General features: G+C 39.8%; 1 protein-coding gene across 1 annotated transcript in view; it reads left to right on the forward strand.

The window, feature by feature from the left end:
* Positions 1–21,160, forward strand: part of F8 (coagulation factor VIII) — a 140,541-nt gene that overhangs the window by 15,733 nt on the left and 103,648 nt on the right. The window contains exons 2-4 of the mRNA XM_021682778.1: positions 3,269–3,390; positions 6,681–6,803; positions 9,028–9,240. Of these exons, the coding sequence (XP_021538453.1) occupies positions 3,269–3,390; positions 6,681–6,803; positions 9,028–9,240 (458 nt within the window). The remainder of the gene's footprint in view (positions 1–3,268; positions 3,391–6,680; positions 6,804–9,027; positions 9,241–21,160) is intronic.

Raw genomic sequence — 21,160 nt, forward strand, 5'->3', positions numbered from 1 at the left:
TGAATAGGCATTTCTCCAAAGAAAGTACACAAATGGCCAATAAGCACATGAAAAGATGCTCAAACTCACCTAGGGAAATACAAATCAAAACTACAAAGAGATACAATCTCTCACCCATTAGGAATGGCTATTATACAAACAAACAAACAAAAAAGAGAAAATAAGTGTTGGTGAGATGTAGAGGAATTGGAACACTTCTGCACTGTTGGTTGGAATATAAAATGGTGTAGCCACTGTGAAAAACAGGATGGTGACTCTTAAAAACTTTTTGAAAATTACCATATAATCCATAAATTCCGTTTCTGGATATATACTCAAAATAATTGAAAGCAGGATCTTGAAGAGAGATTTGTATACCCATGTTCATAGCAGCATTATTCTCAATAGCTAAAACATGGAAGCAACCCAAGTGTCTGTTTATGGATGAATGGATAAACAACGTGATCTGTTCATACAATGGAATGTTATTCAGCCTTAAAAATGAAGAAAATTCTGACACCTGCTACAATGTGGATCAGTCTTAAGGACATTAAGCCAGTCAGAAAAAGACAAGTACTGTATAATTCCACTTATATGAGGGACCTAGAATAGTCAAAATCATAGCAACAGAAAGCAGAATGGTGGTTTCAGGGGCTGAGGGGAGTGGAGAATGACAAGTTAATGTTTAATGGATATTGAGTTTCAGTTTTGCAAGATAAGAGTTATGGAGATAGATGGTGGTGATGGTTGTACAACAATATTAATATACTTAGTACCACTGAATTATACACTTAAACATGTTTAAGAGTAAATTTGTGTTTTATGTGTTTTACCACAATTTAAAAAATGAGAAAAAATTTAAGCTGAGAAAGTTCTCTGTTGAGGGTCCTTGGTGTCCACCACATAAACCTTCTTCTGTTCATCCTTAAATGCTACTTCTGAGTATCTATTAATGCTAGATTCCTCTGTGTAATATAGAAAAAAATCCTTTCAGATTGGGATGTTAGAACTGCACCATTTCTCCTTGGTCTTATTACTGTCTTTAGTTTTATCTTTTAAAAATAAATCAAGAATCATTGACCTAATTATTAAAAACAGCATGAAAAGAGCTCTACTGACACTTGGAATTACAACCAAGAAACTTACACATGAAAACTGAATTGTTGCTGACATCAGTCAGACTGAAAAAGCATCGGTTCACAGACCCCCAAGTTTATGCAGAGGACCAGGAAATGAGTTTGACACCAAGTACTAAGGAGAGCCTGAGTTCCTGCCCCTGTCCAGCCATTCACCCAAGTTCCCTGAACCTTGTCATTAGCCAGAAACTAGAGGGGGCTGGCTGGGTGGTGCCTGAGCTTCCTTTCCACCCTCAGATTCTAGACCCTGACACCTGTCAGTAACCAGGCAGAGAATGCACTGGGTTACTGGCTCAGCAGTTCAAACTACCTGGGGCACTGAAATGCATTTGTGTTTCTTTTATAATGAGGCCCTCTTTTCTGTTCTTACCCTTTTCTATCCTATTTACCAAAACAAACATTGCCATGCAAACCATGATGTAAGGAGAACCCACCCACTAGGTTTTATGTACACACATCCCCATTTTGCTCTCAAGGACCAGCAGTTCTTTCCTTTGTGGTGTTACAACAAAGGAAGAGTTGGATTTTAGGGGTGCCTGGGTGGCTCAGTCATTGGGCATCTCCCTTCGGCTCAGGTCATGATCCCAGGGTCCTGGGATCGAGCCCCGCATCGGGCTCCCTGCTCCGCGGGAAGCCTGCTTCTCCCTCTCACACTCCCCTTGCTTGTGTTCCCTCTCTCGCTGTGTCTCTCTCTGTCATATAAATAAATAAAAATCTTTAAAAAAAAAAAAAGAGTTGGATTTTAAGTGGAGAATGAAAGGGGGATCAGTTGAGCTAGCATGCAGTTGTGAAAAGTTCATCATGAGGGGTCATTTTTAATTATTACACAAATATATGAGATTGAAATATGATGTCAAATAAAAATATTTAGTTACCAAAACAGAAGAAACAACATCTGCTCTATAATTATATATCTTTAACAATCTCTCCTTTTCCATATTCATTTTTCATATTTTGTGACAGCACAGTGGCATGTAGTATATGGTTTATACATCAGTGATGTATATACATCTGTGGGGAGTGAGTGCTCAATTTTTTTTTGACTGATTGGGGTTTGGAGGCCAGGATCTACACATGAAAGTTTCCTTCCAGGGCAGCAGCATTCATTCTCCAGATGTCCATGCCAATTGCTGAAACAATTCCAATTGGTAAAATCTGGGAAGTGGTAAGAGTTAGATATCCAGAAGTATAAGTCAGGAAGAGAGGCTCTCTATGGCATATAGAAAACTGCAGAACTACTCTGTGCATGCAAAAATGAGTGACAATAGCCACCTTCAAGCACTTTGTATTTTCTACCAATTCACCTGCAGCCTTCTTCACATTGATCCTTTTGATTATTCAACCTAGACTGGGCCCCAGAACATGACAACCTAACTTGTCAGGTAGAAAGAGGGGAAAAGGCTGGGAACCAATCTTTACCTAAAAGAGTTTTAATAACTGAGGCAATTGGAAGGTAATTTTCTCTGTGATATTCCTGGTATCCCTGAGAGGGGAAGTATAATTTTAGGTACATACTGACAAAATTTGAATACAAGTTAATTAGATTAAAGTTACAGTGTCTTTTAGAGATAAAATTGAAGGACCCTATAGTTATTGTTTTGGCAAAGGATGCAGTGTATGGGTACTCAAACTTTATTGAGACAGAAACAAACCATGATTTATGATTTTATGATTTATTTTATCATGTGGCACCTAATATATCAGATGACTTTTGAAAACAGTGTTTTGGTTTGATAGATGTTAGGAATTGTCTTAGTCTGTTCAGGAAGCTATAACAAAATAGCACAGACTGGGTGGTTTGTACACAGCAGACACAGATTTCTGACAGTTGTGGAGCCTGGAAGTCCAAGGTCAAGTGCTGGCAGATTCCGTGTCTGGTTCACAGACGGCCATCTTCCCACTGTGCCACTGTATCATTGCAAATGGTGGAAGAGGTGAGAGATCTCTCTGGGGTCTTGGGTCTCTTTTATAAGGTCGCTAATCCCATTGTCTGCACACATAAACATTCAGTCTATAGCAGTGTTATATACAATTTCCAGTTTGCCTTGTTAACAGTAGAAGAGAGTGGGATGGAAGCTTTACTTCCAGCTTCTGGAAAAGTGGGTTCAAAGAAGGTCCACCAAAATGAATGACATTTTCCTTTCTTCACACAGGTTTTCTCCTAGGGTGCCAAGATCTTTGCCATTCAACACATCAGTCATGTACAAAAAGACTGTGTTCGTAGAGTTTACAGATGACCTTTTCAACATTGCCAAGCCCAGGCCACCATGGATGGGTAATATAAACAATATTGACTGTTTATTATGAAACTGAGTATCCTAGCAAGGATCCCCCAGTCTTGGAGCTCCACCTGTTGGGGAAATACACTGACACAGAATATTCTGTCTCTTTGCTGGACTCTCCTCCTCTGCTTGTTCTCTAGATGTTAGAGTGCTCTGGGTCTTGGACCTGGGTTTGTTTTATCTTTTCTTTACCTTCGATCACTAGCTGATCTTATCCAGTCCCACAATTTTAAGATATCCCTATGCCAGTAACTCCCAGGTTTATATCTTCAGTTCAGGCTGCTTGCATGATACGTCCACTTAGATGTCAAATAAGCTTGTAATAGGATATCAAAATAAGACATCTCCTACCTTAGAATTATTGCTGAGAATTATAGGTGACAAGTACTCCCAAATTCTAAAGAGAGATTGGGAGCACCCGGCTGGCTCAGTCAGTAGAGCACATGGCTCTTGATCTTGTGGTTGTAAGTTCAAACCCTATGTTGGGTATAGAGATTATTTTTTAAAATTATAAAAGGTCAGTTTTACCCAGTTTGAAATCTTGGACTAAGAGAAAAGAAATAAATTTTATAAGACAGAAACAAACCATGGGAGACTCTTAACAATAGAGAACAAATAGAGGGTTGATGGAGGGAGGTGGGTGGGGATGGGCTAGATCGGTGATGGATATGAAGAAGGACACATGTTATGATAAGCACTGGATATTGTATGTAAGTGATGAATCATTGAATTCTCCTGAAACCGGTATATGTATGTATGTATGTGTATGTGTATATATATGTGTGTGTACACACATATAAAAATGAGTGACACACACACACACACATATATATATATATTTAGAGTGAGACAGAATAAGGAAGAGGAGCAGAGAGAGAGGGAGAGAAAGAATCCCAAGCAGGCTCCACACCCAACACAGAGCATGATGCAGGGCTTAATCTCAAGACCCTGAAATCATGACCTGAACCAAAATCAAGACTCAAACATTTAACCAACTGAGCCACCCAGGCACCCCTACTCCTGAAACCAATATTGCACTGTATGTTAACTACCTAGAATTTAAATTAAAATTTGATGGAAAAAAAAAAAGAGATGTCAGCCCTCATATGTAGGACTTATTCAGGGACTTGTTCAGGTGGTGACCCAAAATTGGTTCTGCAACCCTCAGCCCATCTTGCACCTCAAGCCTAAATAAAAGAAGGCTAGGAACTTATGAAATAATTTAGGTTTGAGGATTTCTTTGTAAACCATTTTTGGTGATTTGTATGTTCCCCACCCCATAGTGGGAGGAAGGTTTCACCCTCATGTCAAGCTGTAGTGAGGAAGCCTTTAGGAGAACCACTTAGAAGACTTGACATAAGACCTGTGGAACTCCTAAGACTCTGACTAGCTCCTGCTTTTTATCTGAAAAAACTTTCAAGGTCAGAGTCTTCAGGGAACTTCCCCTAAAAGTCTCTCTAATTGTACTGCCAGAAGCAGAAACTGAGAAGAGATATACAAGTGACAGCTGGAGAGGGCATGATTTGGAAGGAGAGAGTCTCCAAAGAACTCCTATAAGTTCCCTAAGAAAGAAAGAGACAGAATTTTGGCATGCCCCACAACCAGGGGCTAGCAAAGCCACATTATCACTATTCTTTCCAAGAAAGATCTTGTCATCATGCCTCTTTTTACACCCCTGTCCTTTTCTCACTAGCTACAAGCTTAGAGGGTCAGGAGATAGTAAGGTGAGTGGGGGAGGCAGATTCAGAGAGGAAGATGAGAAAGCTGGAGGAGGGAGGGACCCTTACATTGCAGGAGACATCAGATGTTTGATATTAAGCTACACTGCTAATATGTGATGGTTACTGGAAAACATTGGGGATTGTTCAAAGTGCAAGAGGGGAAACTCCACGTAACACAGGTGGTTTTTTTTAAGATTTTATTTATTTATTTGACACAGAGAGAGAGCACAAGCAGGGGGAGCAGGAGAGGGAGAAGCAGCTCCCCGCAGAACAGAACAGGGAGCCCAAAGCAGGACTCGATCCCAGGAACCTGGGATCATGACCTGAGCCAAAGGCAGACACTTAACTGACTGAGCCACCCAGGTGTCCCTCCACATAGCACAGTTAAAAACTATGAAAAATAAATCTCTTTGATGTTTTTGACCCATTGAATCCACTTCATTCAATAAATCATTTGTAGGCATCTTATACTTAATATGTCTATAAGTCAGAAGTCTTGATTTTCCTCTTAATTTTCTGCATCTTGGCCTGCCTACCACCCAGTTGCACAAACCCAAACCACAGGAGTCATCCCTGGCTGCTCTTGTTTTTTTTTCCTATCTCTAACATCCAATCCATCAGCAAGTCTTGTTGACTATTCATCCAAAACAAGTCCCAAGTCTGCATAGTTCTTGTAAATTCCAAATTCATCCAAACTCCTGTGGCCTACAAAGTTCTACATGTTATGTTCCCTGCCTGCCTTTATAACCTTATTTTCTCTTATTCCCCTGTTCATTCACATGTTACTCAACTATGTCAAGATTATTCCTGTCTCAGGACTTTTCCATTTGTTTTATCTGCTTTGAATGTTATTCTACTAGATATTTACAAATCTTGCTTCTTTTCAATTTAGTTAGATCTCTGCTCAAATGCCACCTCTTCAAAGATGCCCTTCCTAACCACTATATTTAAAAGATTCTGTCTCCTGCTTCATCATTTTCTAGCACACCACCATCTTTTATAGCATTTACAACAATCAGAATATGTCTTGTTGGGGCGCCTGGGTGGCTCTGTTGGTTAGGCATCTGCCTTTGACTCAGGTCATAATCCCAGATTCCCACAATTGAGTCCCATGTCGGGCTCCCCACTCAGCAGGGAGTCTGCTTCTCCCTCTGACCCTCCCCGCTCTTGTGCTTTCTCTCTCATTCTCTCTCAAATAAATAAAAATATTTAAGCACATAAAGAAATAATAATTTTTTTGTTATTTCTTTATGTGCTTAATTACATTCTCCAGAATGTAGTTTCCATGATCTGTCTTCTTCACTACTGGACTATAGTAGGAACTCAACTATTAGTTGAATGAATGAATACATTGAATAAATTGCCAGAAATCTATCCTCAGAACAACCATGACACTGAGCTGGTGATAGCAGTTTATGCATTTATTCAGTCAGTTACTACTTTTTATTGATAATCACAGGGTCATGTTTTTCCACTGTGACTTTGGCCATCACTTTCATAATATCAGGTTTCCTGGAGTACCACTCTCAAAGTGACCTTTGGGTGGCATCTCATTCTTGCAGGTTTGCTGGGTCCTACCATCTGTGCTGAAGTTTATGACACAGTGGTCATTATACTTAAGAACATGGCTTCTCATCCTGTCAGTCTTCATGCTGTTGGTGTATCCTATTGGAAAGCTTCTGAAGGTGAGTCAAATGCCCTCCTATTCTCCTGTCATCTCAGGGATAAAAAGGAGTATTGAATACAAGGTCCTACAGCTAGTGAATGGTGTACTCAGGATTTAAACCTAGGCCAATTTCATGAAGTCAGGAACATTGTCATTTTCGTCTAAGCCCTGAAGTTTATTTTTTTTAAGATTTTATTTTTTTGAGAAAGAGAGTGAGCACACACGTGTGCACAAGCAGGGGGAGCAGCAGAGGGAGAGGGAGAAGCAGACTCCCCGCCAAGCAAGGAGCCTGATGCAGGACTTGCTTTCAGGACCCTGCGATCATGACCTGAGCTGAAGCCAGACACTTAACCAACTGAGCCACCCAGGTGCCCCATAAGCCCTGAAGTTTAATTTGGTTCCTATTCTCCCTTGAGGAGCCAGGCCACTGATCTAACAATTCCACTTCGTCTGCCTTCCTATGCCCAGAAAACTTCCTAGGGAGGATCAAGGCTCATGGTATGGAAGTGAAATGGATTTCATCTTCTCTTTCCTTAGATTCTGACTGTCCAGACACTTTCTCTGCTTCTCCTCCCCCCATTTTCTAAATATGGATGCCACCATGTGATAAGAGCCACCTACCAGAAGCACAAACTGACTTTGTTAAAACAAAAACCTGTTTGGCCAGAGTCCCTACTTTACGTAGCTTCTCCTTAACCTTCACAATGCAGGAAGGGAGTGAAGGGGGTACCACAATTAACTATGATATTTTCCAGATAGACTATGGCATATATAGATCAAGAAGATTCAAGCAAATCATTAATAAACTATTAGAGCACATGCCCTATGTTGACTAATTTCTCATTCTGAAATTGGAAAGTCTTAATTTTTTGAGTTGTACTCATAAGATCAGGGCAGACTTTTCCCTCTCTTGCTATCTCTCTCTGTCAAATAAATAAATAAAATCTTTTAAAATTTTTTTTAAAAATAAAAATATTTTGCCATCTTTGCTTTAAGAAATTAAAGAAAAATTAAACATTATACAGTTGAATCCCTTTATGTATCCCTTCTGATTCCCTTCCTCCCTATCCAAATGTATCTACTACCTAGAATTTAATATCAGTCCATGATCACACACACACTCCTTCCCCAGGTGCCAACTCAGGGTTTTAAAAATGTCTACCACTCTCTGCCAAGGTGTTGGTCTGATGTTGCTTCTGGATGAAGCCAGTAGTACCTAGTGCACACCTGTACTTTGGAGGTAGCCTTTGGCCTCTGAAAGTTTGTACAAGAGTAGGGGCAGTGCAGGGGTCTCTTGTACTGCTCTGTTGGAGAGGTCCCTCTCTCAGATGTATAGATGTTATGGGATAAGGTATAAATAAAGAGCCTCCTGAATGCTTTGGGCTGCTCTGGAACTCCAGAGACCATTATAAATCCAGGAAGTTATAGTGAAGTTGCTAGAAAAATGTTTCAATAGAAGTATAAGGCATTATGTCAGTGCCTTTAAATAGTTTCTACTTCTGTCCACTGAAATGACCTAGAAGCAAAGATACTTCATTAACAATGAACACATATAGTGCTCAATTTAGAATCAAGGTATCAAACTAATGTAGGGGTTAATTTTAACATCACTAAGCATGAGACAGCCAGAAAATATCTGCCCCTGATGTGATCTGCTCCTCCAGAGAAGAACCAAGTTAAAAACATTTTTAAAAAGGGCCACCTGGGTTGCTCAGTTGGTTAAGTGTCAGACTCTAGATTTTGGCTCAGATCATGATCTTCAGGGTTGAGAGATCAAACCCCGTGTCAGGCTCCATGCTGGGTGTGGAGTCTGCTTAAGAGTCTCTTTCTCCCACTCCCTCTGCCCCTACCCTCCCCCTCCCCCTCTAAAAAAACATTTTTAAAAATCTCTGTATCTCATCTTTCCATGACCATTACTCATTAGAGAGTCTGGGACAAAGTACGTAACCAATGTATGTCTGTTGAGTTGAATTGATAATTGATAGATAAAAAGATGCAATGATGGAAGCAATACTATTGGTTAGAATCTGGAGGTCACAGTGAGAACCACTCAACCCCTCATGCTTGCATTAGTGGTCTACAACTTCTCTGAAATATATGAGGCTGTTTGATAGTCTTCCAAATTAAGTTGCAGAAAGTCTGTTTCTTTCTACTGATAGAATCTACTGATAACGATAAACTTGCTATGTTTCCTTGAGTGAACAATGGGTATGGAAAGGACAATTTTATCCCTTCTTGCTTAGGTGCTGAATATGAGGATCAGACCAGCCAAAAGGAGAAGGAAGATGATAAAGTCATTCCTGGTGAAAGCCATACTTATGTCTGGCAGGTCCTGAAAGAGAACGGTCCAATGGCCTCTGATCCACCATGTCTCACCTACTCGTATTTTTCTCATGTGGACCTGGTGAAAGACCTGAATTCAGGCCTCATTGGAGCCCTGCTGGTTTGCAAAGAAGGTAAGTGTGAGAAAGGGTAGGACTCAAATCAAATAAGCGTGGAAGTATAAACATCTGGGTCAATTATTAAAGCATTTGTGTTCTTCCATTTAAAGGAGGTTCTTTTTCCTAGCAACATGCCCATGGAAAGAAAATACTACATTCAGTGGGCTATCTCAGTAGTGCCTTTTGTAAATTTTGTGTTAAGTTCCCTGAAAGCTTTCTGGAGATAAACACATCCAACTGTGTCATCTGTATCTCAAAAGCATTTAAAAATTGGAGAAAAGCAAGGTGCCTAGGTGGCTCAGTCAGTTAAGTCCAACTGTTGATTTCAGCTCAGGTCTTAATCTCAGGGTCGTGAATTCGAGCCCCACATTGGGCTCTGCATTGGGCTCTGTGCTGGGCGTGGAGCCTACTGTAAAAAAAATAGGAGAAAAGCAAACATCTATAACTTGTTATTCTAAAAATTATCTTAAATTTAATTAAACCTGGGGCACCTGGGTGGCTCAGTCCTGATCCCATTGTCCTGGGATTGAGCCCGACATCGGGCTCCCTGCTCAGCAGGGGGCCTGCTTCTCCATCTCCCTCTGCTGTTCCTCCTGCTATTGCTCGCTCTCTCTCTATCAAATAAATAAATAAATAAAATCTTTAAAAAATTTAATTAAACCTTTTTTTAAAGATTTTATTTATTTATTTGAGAGAGAGAAACACAGCTAGAGAGGGAACACAAGCAGGGGGAGTGGGAGAGGGAGAGGGAGAAGCAGGCTTCCCGCGGAGCAGGGAGCCTGACATGGGGCTCGATCCTAGGACCCTGGGATCATGACCTGAGCCAAAGGCAGACGCTTAACGACTGAGCCACCCGGGCACCCCTAATTAAACCTGTTTTTAATTTATAGTTTAATAGCATACACTAAATTAGGGAAGTAAACATTGCAGAATTTTCTTTAATTCTAAGTTTTTAATAGTGAAATCAGCTTCATGGGACGTTTTTTTCCTTTGACTATTACTGCATGTCCCCATAATTTAGTGGCTAAAAATGACAGTCATCATTTATCATTTTTCATGGTTTTTGTGGGTCTCTCATGGAATTTGGGAGTATGTTTACTTGGTGGTCTGTCTCAGGATTTCTTTTTTTTTTTATTTGCTCTAGCTATTTATTTATTTATTTATGAGAGTGCAAGGGTGTGTGTGCATGTGCAGGGACGGGCAGAGGGAGAGGGAGAGAGAGAATCCTCAAGCAGACTCCCTGCTGAGCACGGAGTCCAACTCGGGGCTTGATCCCATGACCCATGAGATCATGACCTGAGCTAAAATCAAGATTCAGATGCTTAACCGACTGAGCCACCCAGGTGCCCCAAAATGCCCTAGCCCTTTAGCCTCTCCCCAAGGCTTTCTACTCCCTGCCTTGAAACCTTGCCTTTGGAAGAGGAAGAGAAAGGCAGGAAGAAGCACCAGATCTGAGGCACCTGGGTGGCTCAGTCGTTAAGCGTCTGCCTTCGTTCGGCTCGGGTCATGATCCCGGGGTCCTGGGATTGAGCCCCGCATCAGGCTCCCTGCTCAGTGGGAAGCCTGCTTCTCCCTCTTCCACTCCCCCTGCTTGTGTTCCCTCTCTCGCTGTGTCTCTCTCTTCCAGATAAATAAATAAAATCTTTAAAAAAAAAAAAAGCAGCAGCAGCAGATCCCTGGCCAGACTGGAGACCTTATATGAGCCACTCTACCTCTCAGAATGACAGCTGGATCTGCAGTCCTCTTGCAGCCCACTGTCTGATGAGGTTGTAGTCAAATAGTGCTGGAGCCAAGGTCATCCTGAATGAAACTTTATTCACATGTCTGGCACCTGGGCTTGGAAACTCAAATAGCTGGAGCTTTCCACAGGGTCTTTTCAGCATGGGAGCTACAGGGTAGCCAGAAGTTTTTTTCCTTTTAAATGGACTGTTTTTAGAATAGTTTAGGTTTACAGCAAAATTGAGCAGAAAGTACAGAGAATTCCCAAATACCACCTGTCTGCCACCCACACACAGCCTGCCCCACTATCAACATCCTGCACCAAAGTCCATACTTTACATGAGGGTTCACTCTTGTTGGTTTGCAGTCTACAGGTTTGGACAAATGTAGAATGACATGTATCCACCATTATAGTATCATACAGAATAGTTTCACTATTCTAAAAATCCTCTGTGTCCCCACCTATTCATCCTTTCCTGTCCCACCCCCTAGCAACCACTGATTTTTTAAATTGTCTCCATAGTTTTGCCTTTTCCAGAATGTGAAATAGTTGAAATTATACAGTATGTAGCCTTTTTATATTGGCTTCTTCCACTTAGTAATATGCATTTAGGTTTCCCCCATGTCTTCTCATGGCTTGATAGCTTTTTTCTTATTAGCACTGAATAATATTCTGTTGTCTGGATGGACCACAATTTATTTATCTTCTCACCAATGAAGGACATCTTGGTTGCTTCCAAGTTTTAACAGTTACGAATAAAGCTGCTATAAACATCCATGTGCAGGTTTGTATGCATACATAGTTTTCAACCCCTTTGGGTAAATGCCAAGGAGCACAGTTGCTGGATCCTATGGCAAGAATATGCTTTCTTTTGTAAGAAACTGCCAACCTGTTTTCCAAGGTGGCTGTATCATTTTATATTCCCAGCAGCAATGAATGAGACTTCCTGCTCTTCCTCATCCTCACCAGCTTTTGGTGTTGCCAGCATTTTGGAATTTGGCCAGTCTTATAAGTATGTAGTGGTATCAAATTGCTGTAATTTGCATTTCTGTGATAACATATGATGTGAAGCATGTTTTTATTTTTAAATTTTTATTTATTTATTTGAGAGAGAGAGAAAACACAAGCAGGGTGGAGGGGCAGAGGGAGAGGGAAAAGCAGACTGCCTGCTGAGCAAGGAGCCTAACATGGGGCTCAGTCTCAGGACCCCAAGTTCATGACCTGAGCCAAAGTCAGATGCTTAACTGACCGAGCCACCCAGGTGTCCCGTGAAGCATGTTTTTATATGCTTATTTGCCCTCTGTATATCTTCTTTGTTGAGGTGTCTTTTCAGGTCTTTTTCCCATTTTTAAATCAGATTGTTTTCTTATTGAGTTTTAAGAGTTCTTTGTGTATTTTGGATAACAGTCTGTCAGATTATGTCTTTTGTAAATATTTTCTCTCAGTCTTTGGCTTGTCTTCTCTTTCTCCTTAGTAGCCAGATCTTTTATGTGGTGGCTCATGCAGTCTTTTATATGGTCCCTTAACCTGGCCTCAAGTTACACAGCATCCCTTCTGCCTCACTGTGTGGCCAGCGCATAAAGGGGGAGGGGAATTAGACTCCACCTTTTGATGGGAGAATAAGCAAAGAATTTGTGAACATGAACCACCATTTCTGGATGATGATGATGATTATGATTCCAAAAGAACAAGAGGGGAGGGAATAGAAGACGACCAGAAGAATTTGTACTAGTTTCATTTGGAAGTATTATCTCTTATATAATAAGTTCTGTTTCATAGTCATAATTTATGACAAAGTGCTACAACCACAGTGTGTTATTTGTGAGATACATAGTTTAATAAAACAATAAAATCATCGGGGCACCTGGGTGTCTCAGTTAGTTAAGCATCCAACTCTTGATCTCAGCTCGGGTCTTGATCTCAGGGTAGTAAGTTCAAGCAGAGCACTGGATGTGGAGCCTACTTAAAAAATAATAATAAATAAATAAATAAAATAATCATCAAAACATGTTTACCTATAAAATATAAATAAATAAATTTAAAATTAAAAGGATTATTTGGCAGAAAATTGACTTAAAAAGTCAACACAGAGGCACCTGGCTGGCTCAGTCAGTGGAGCATGCAACTCTTGGTCTCGGGGTTCTAAGTTTGAGCCCCACATTAGGTATAGAGATTACTTAAAAGTCAAATCTTTATTAAAAAATTAAATTTAAATTAAATTTAAATTAATTTTTAAAAAAGTCAACAGAGGTTCTATATACCTTTATACCTTTATCTCCCATTCACTCAACTATAGAACCTTGACAAAATGCATAGCCAGCCATTTGAGAATCCTAAAAATCAAATAGAACAAACAGGTCAGGAAAAGGCATCAGAATTTAAAGTACCACCAAACTGGTGGAGAATTTCTCTTTTTATTCCCCTTCAGAATTCCTCAAATGGGCAAAGGATGTGAATAGATATTTATGGGGAGGGAAAGATATAGATATGGTTAACAAGTATGTCAAAAGGTGCTCAACATCACTAATCATCAGGAAAAGGCAAATCAAAACCACAAAGAGAGATCACCTCACACCTGTCAGAATGGCTAAAAGCAACAACACAGGAAACAACAGGTGTGGTGAGGATGCGGAGAAAGGGGAACCTCTTACACTATTGGTGGGAATGCAAACTGGTGCAGCCACTCTGGAAAACAGTATGGAGGGTCCTCAAAAAGTGAAACATAGAACTACCCTATGACCCAGCAATTGCACTACTAGGTATTTACCCCAAAGAATACAAAAATACAGATTCGAAGGGATATATGCACCCCAGTGTCTATAGCAACATTATCTGTTATAGCCAAATTTGAAAAGATCCCCATCCATTCATCAAATCAACTGATGGATGGATAAAAAAGATGTGGGGTGTGTGTGTGTAGGAATGTTACTATATAGTGGACTATTACTCAGCCATAAAAAAGAATGAAATCTTGCCATTTACAATGACAGGGATGGAGCTAGAGAGTATAATGCTAAGCGAAATAAGTCAGAGAAAGACAAATACCATATGATTTCACTTGTGAAATTTAAGAAACAAAACATATGAGCAAATGGGGAAAAAAGGAAACAGAGAGGCAAACCAAGAAACAGGCTTAACTACAGAACAAACTGATGGTTACCAGAGAGGAGGTGGGGGGGGATGAGTTGCATACGTGATGGGGATTAAGGAGGACACTTGTGGTGAGCACTGGGTGCTGTATGGAGGTGTTGAATCACTATATTGTACACCTGAAACTAATATTACACTGTATGTTAACTAACTGGAATTTAAATAAATCTTTAAAAAATTAGTATTCTATATACTTTCAATGAATAACTGGAAACCAAAATGTAAGAAAGAATGTTAACAATAGCTCCAAAAATGGAAAGTTTAGGTATAAATCTAACAAAACATGTACACTGTCTGTATGGTGAAAACTACAAAGTGAAAGAAGTCAGAGAGACATACTGTTTGTGTACTGTAAGATTCAGCATAGTAAAGATCTCCGTTCTCCCCAGTCTGTAGATTCTCAGCAAGATTTTTTTGTGGTCACAGACAAGCTGATTCTGAAATTTATATGAAAAAGCAAAAGTACTAGATTAGCGGGGCGCCTGGGTGGCTCAGTCATTAAGCATCTGCCTTCGGCTCAGGTCATGATCCCAGGGTCCTGGGATCGAGCCCCACATCGGGCTCCCTGCTCTGCGGGAAGCCTGCTTCTCCCTCTCCCACTCTCCCTGCTTGTGTTCCCTCTCTCACTGTCTCTCTCTGTCAAATAAATAAATAAAATATTTAAAAAATTACTAGATTAGCTAAAATGATTTTGCAAAAGAATAAATTTGGAGTAATAATCCTACTCAATTTTGCAATTTACTATAAAGCTGTTTTAATCATAACATGTGTTAGTTAACAGAATAGACCTGTAGATCAATGAAATAGAATAAAAGTCCAGAAATAGATCCACACAAGTGAGCCCAGTTGATTTGGTGCAAAAACAACTCAAAGGAAGCGTCTTTTCAACAAATGGTGTTGGAATAATTGGACATCTATATGCAATGATCCTTAGACCTTACTAGTTATACAAAGAGTAACTCAAAATGAATTGTAGCTCTAAATGTAATATGTACAACCATAACACTTGTCTTCATGACCTATGAACACCTCCTTCATGACCTGGGGTTAAGAGAAGGGTTCTGAGAAAACATCACAAACACAGTCCATAAAAGAAAAAATTGATAAATATGACTTCATCAACATTAATAATTTTTGCTTTTGTAATAAAAAAACTGTTTTTTTTTAAAGATTTTTTAAATTTATTTTTTGACAGAGAGACAGTGAGAGAGGGAACACAAGCAGGGGGAGTGGGAGGAGGAGAAGCAGGCTTCCCGCTGAGCAGGGAGCCCGATGTGGGGCTCCATCCCAGGCCCCTGGGATCATGACCTGAGCCGAAGGCGGACGCTTAGCAACTGAGCCATCCAGGCGCCCCCAAAAAACACTGTTAAGAGAATGAAGAGACAAGCTACAGAGTGGGAGGAAATATTTGCCAATCACGTATCTGGCAAAGGATTGATGTGATATATATAAAAAATATATTCACAATAACCAAGATATTTTTATATGTTTTACATATGTATTATACATGTGTATTATATATGTATGTATTATATATAAAACATTTTCTTTTATAAAACATGCTCTCAAATCTCAACAATAAGGGAAAAAATCCATTTTTTAATGGGCAAAATATTTGAGTAGATAATTCACCAAAGAAGATATACAAGTGCCAAATAAATACATGAAAAGATGTCCAATATCATTGGCCATTATGGAAATGCATATTAAAACCACAATGAAATACTGCTACATATCTATTAGAATACCTAATGTAATAATTTAAAAATTGTTAAGAATACTGTCAAGAATGCAGACCAACAGGAAGTCTCATACATCATTGCTGGGGATTCAGTATAGCCACTCTGGAAAACAGTTTGGCAGTTTAATATTGTGATTTAAATAAAATATATATTTGGGGGGGGCGGAGCAAGATGGCGGAGGAATAGGAGACCTGGATTTCGTCTCCTCTCAGGAATTCAGCTGGATAGGGATCAAACCATTCTGAACACCTACAAACTCAACAGGAGATCGAAGAAAAGAAGAGCAACAACTCTCTCATCAGAAAAGCGACCACTTTCTGGAAGTCTTTTCTGATTTGTTTAGAGTATATTTTCTGGGGACGTTGCTACTCTGCTAGCATTTTGTTCTCTCATTAATCTATTCTCCTCTGCACAAAATGACAAGACGGAAAAAATCACCTCAACAAAAAGAACAAGAGGTAGTACCGACTGCCAGGGACCTACTCAATACGGACATTAGTACAATGTCAGATCTAGAGTTCAGAATCATCACTTTAAAGATACTAGCTGGGCTTGAAAAAAATATGGAAGTTATTAGAGAAACCCTTTCTGGAGAAGTAAAAGAACTAAAATCCAACCAAGTAGAAATCAAAAAGGCCATTAATGAGGTGCAATCAAAAATGGGGGCGCTAACTGCTAGAATAAATGAGGCAGAAGAGAGAATCAGTAATATAGAAGATGAAATGATGGAAAATAAAGAAGCTGAGAAAAAGAGAGATAAACAACTACTGGATCACGAGGGCAGAATTCGAGAGATAAGCGATACCATAAGACGAAACAACATTAGAATAATTGGGATCCCAGAAGAAGAAGAAAGAGAGAGAGGGGCAGAAGGTATAATGGAGCAAATTATAGCAGAGAACTTCCCTAATTTGGGAAAGGAAACAGGCATGAAAATCCAGGAAGCACAGAGAACCCCTCTCAAAATCAATAAAAATAGGTCAACACCCCGACATCTAATAGTAAAACTTACGAGTCTCATAGACAAAGAGAAAATCCTGAAAGCAGCTCGGGAGAAGAGATATGTAACCTACAAGGGTAGAAACATTAGATTGGCAACAGACCTATCCACAGAGACCTGGCAGGCCAGAAAGGACTGGCAGGATATATTCAGAGCACTAAATGAGAAAAATATGCAGCCAAGAATACTCTATCCAGCTAGGCTGTCATTGAAAATTGAAGGAGAGATAAAAAGCTTCCAGGACAAACAAAAACTAAAGGAATTTGCAAACACAAAACCAGCCCTACAGGAAATCTTGAAAGGGGTCCTCTAAGCAAAGAGAGAGCCTAAAAGCAATATAGACCAGAAAGGAACACAGACAATATACAGTAACAGTCACCTTACAGGCAATACAATGGCACTAAATTCCTATCTTTCAATAGTTACCCTGAATGTAAATGGGCTCAATGCCCCAATCAAAAGACACAGGCTATCAGACTGGATTAAAAAACAAGACCCATCGATATGCTGTCTGCAAGAGACTCATTTTAGAACCAAAGACACCGCCAGATTGAAAGTGAGGGGGTGGAAAACCATTTACCATGCTAATGGACACCAAAAGAAAGCTGGGGTGGCAATCCTTATATCAGACAAATTAGATTTTAAACCAAAGACTGTAATAAGAGATGAGGAAGGACACTATATCATACTTAAAGGATCTATCCAACAAGAAGATCTAACAATTGTAAATATCTATGCCCCTAACATGGGAGCAGCCAATTATATAAGGCAATTAATAACAAAAGCAAAGAAACACATCGACAACAATACAATAATAGTGGGGGACTTTAACACCCCCCTCACTGAAATGGACAGATCGTCTAAGCAAAAGATCAACAAGGAAATAAAGACTTTAAATGACACACTGGACCAAATGGACTTTACAGGCATATTCAGAACATTCCACCCCAAAGCAACGGAATACACATTCTTCTCTAGTGCCCATGGAACATTCTCCAGAATAGATCACATCCTAGGTCATAAATCAGGTCTCAACTGGTACCAAAAGATTGGAATCATTCCCTGCCTATTTTCAGACCACAATGCTTTGAAACTAGAACTCAATCACAAGAGGAAAGTGGGAAAGAACTCAAATACATGGAGGCTAAAGAGCATCCTACTGAAGAATGAATGGGTCAACCAGGAAATTAAAGAAGAATTAAAAAAATACATGGAAACCAATGAAAATGAAAACACAACTATTCAAAATCTTTGGGATGCAGCAAAGGCAGTCCTAAGAGGAAAGTATATAGCAATACAAGCCTTTCTCAAGAAACAAGAAAGGTCTCAAGTACACAACCTAACTCTACACCTAAAGGAGCTGGAGAAAGAACAGCAAATAAAGCCTAAACCCAGCAGGAGAAGAGAAATAATAAAGATCAGAGCAGAAATCAATGAAATAGAAACTAAAAGAACAGTAGAACAGATCAACGAAACTAGCAGCTGGTTCTTTGAAAGAATTAACAAGATTGATAAACCCCTGGCCAGACTTATCAAAAAGAGAAATGACCCAAATCAACAAAATCATGAATGAAAGAGGAGAGATCACAATCAACACCAAAGAAATACAAACAATTGTAAGAACATATTATGAGCAACTCTATGCCAGCAAATTAGATAACCTGGAAGAAATGGATGCATTCCTAGAGATGTATCAACTACCAAAACTGAACCAGGATGAAATAGAAAACCTGAACAGACCTATAACCACTAAGGAAATTGAAGCAGTCATCAAAAATCTCCCAAAAAACAAAAGCCCAGGGCCAGATGGCTTCCCAGGGGAATTCTACCAAACATTTCAAGAAGAATTAATACCTATTCTTCTGAAACTGTTCCAAAAAATAGAAATGGAAGGAAAACTTCCAAACTCATTTTATGAGGCCAGCATTACCTTGATCCCAAAACCAGACAAAGACCCCATCAAAAAGGAGAATTACAGACCAATATCTTTGATGAACATGGATGCAAAAATTCTCACCAAAATACTAGCCAATAGGATCCAACAGTACATTAAAAGGATTATTCACCATGACCAAGTGGGATTTATCCCTGGGCTGCAAGGTTGGTTCAACATCCGCAAATCAATCAATGTGATACAATACATTAACAAAAGAAAGAACAAGAATCATATGATCCTCTCAATAGATGCAGAAAAAGCATTTGACAAAGTACAGCATCCTTTCTTGATCAAAACTCTTCAGAGTATAGGGATAGAGGGTACATACCTCAATATCATAAAAGCCATCTATGAAAAACCTACAGCAAATATCATTCTCAATGGGGAAAAACTGAGAGCTTTCCCCCTAAGGTCAGGAACGCGGCAGGGATGTCCACTATCACCACTGCTATTCAACATAGTATTGGAAGTCCTAGCCACAGCAATCAGACAACAAAAAGAAATCAAAGGCATCCAAATTGGCAAAGAAGAAGTCAAACTCTCACTCTTTGCAGATGATATGATACTTTATGTGGAAAACCCAAAAGACTCCACCCCAAAACTGCTAGAACTCATACAGTAATTCAGTCAAGTGGCAGGATATAAAATCAATGCACAGAAGTCAGTGGCATTCCTATACACCAACAACAAGACAGAAGAAAGAGAAATTAAGGAGTCGATCCCATTTACAATTGCACCCAAAACCATAAGATAGCTAGGAATAAATCTAACCAAAGAGACAAAGGATCTGTACTCAGAAAACTATAAAATACTCATGAAAGAAATTGAGGAAGACACAAAGAAATGGAAAAACGTTCCATGCTCATGGATTGGAAGAACAAATATTGTGAAGATGTCAATGCTACCTAGAGCAATCTACACATTCAATGCAATCCCCATCAAAATACCATCCACTTTTTTCAAAGAAATGGAACAAATCATCCTAAAATTTGTATGGAACCAGAAAAGACCCCGCATAGCCAGAGGAATGTTGAAAAAGAAAAGCAAAGCCGGCGACATCACAATTCCGGACTTCCAGCTCTATTACAAAGCTGTCATCATCAAGACAGCATGGTACTGGCACAAAAACAGACACATAGATCAATGGAACAGAATAGAGAGCCCAGAAATGGACCCTCAACTCTATGGTCAACTCATCTTTGACAAAGCAGGAAAGAATGTCCAATGGAATAAAGACAGTCTCTTCAACAAATGGTGTTGGGAAAATTGGATAGCCACATGCAGAAGAATGAAACTGGACCATTTCCTTACACCACACACAAAAATAGACTCCAAATGGTTGAAAGACCTCAATGTGAGACAGGAGTCCATCAAAATCCTAAAGGAGAACACGGGCAGCAACCTCTTCGACCTCAGCCGAAGCAACTTCTTCCTAGAAACATCGCCAAAGGCAAGGGAAGCAAGGGCAAAAATGAACTATTGGGACTTCATCAAGATAAAAAGCTTTTGCAAAGCAAAGGAAACAGTCAACAAAACCAAAAGACAACCAACAGAATGGGAGAAGATATTTGCAAATGACATATCAGATAAAGGGCTAGTATCCAAAATCTATAAAGAACTCATCAAACTCAACACCCAAAGAACAAAGAATCCAATCAAGAAATGGGCAGAAGACATGAACAGACATTTTTCCAAAGAAGACATCCAAATGGCCAACAGACACATGAAGAAGTGCTCAATATCGCTCGGCATCAGGGAAATCCAAATCAAAACCTCAATTAGATACCACCTCACACCAGTCAGAATGGCTAAAATTAATAAGTCAGGAAACAACAGATGTTGGCGGGGATGCGGAGAAAGGGGAACCCTCCTACACTGTTGGTGGGAATGCAAACTGGTGCAGCCGCTCTGGAAAACAGTATGGAGGTTCCTCAAAAAGTTGAAAATAGAGCTACCATATGATCCAGCAATTGCACTACTGGGTATTTACCCCAAAGATACAAAAGTAGGGATCCGAAGGGGTACGTGCACCCCGATGTTTATAGCAGCAATGTCCACAATAGCCAAACTGTGGAAAGAGCCAAGATGTCCATCGACAGATGAATGGATAAAGAAGATGTGGTATATATATACAATGGAATATTATGCAGCCATCAAAAGGAATGAGATCTTGCCATTTGCAACGACGTGGATGGAACTGGAGGGTATTATGTTGAGTGAAATAAGTCAAACAGAGAAAGACATGTATCATATGATCTCACTGATATGAGGAATTCTTAATTGCAGGAAACAAACTGAGGGTTGCTGGAGTGGGTGGTGGGGTGGGAGGGATGGGGTGACTGGATGATAGACACTGGGGAGGGTGTGTGCTCTGGTAGCGCTGTGAA

The sequence above is a fragment of the Neomonachus schauinslandi genome, chromosome X (assembly GCF_002201575.2).
Source record: "Neomonachus schauinslandi chromosome X, ASM220157v2, whole genome shotgun sequence".
NCBI lineage: Eukaryota > Metazoa > Chordata > Mammalia > Carnivora > Phocidae > Neomonachus > Neomonachus schauinslandi.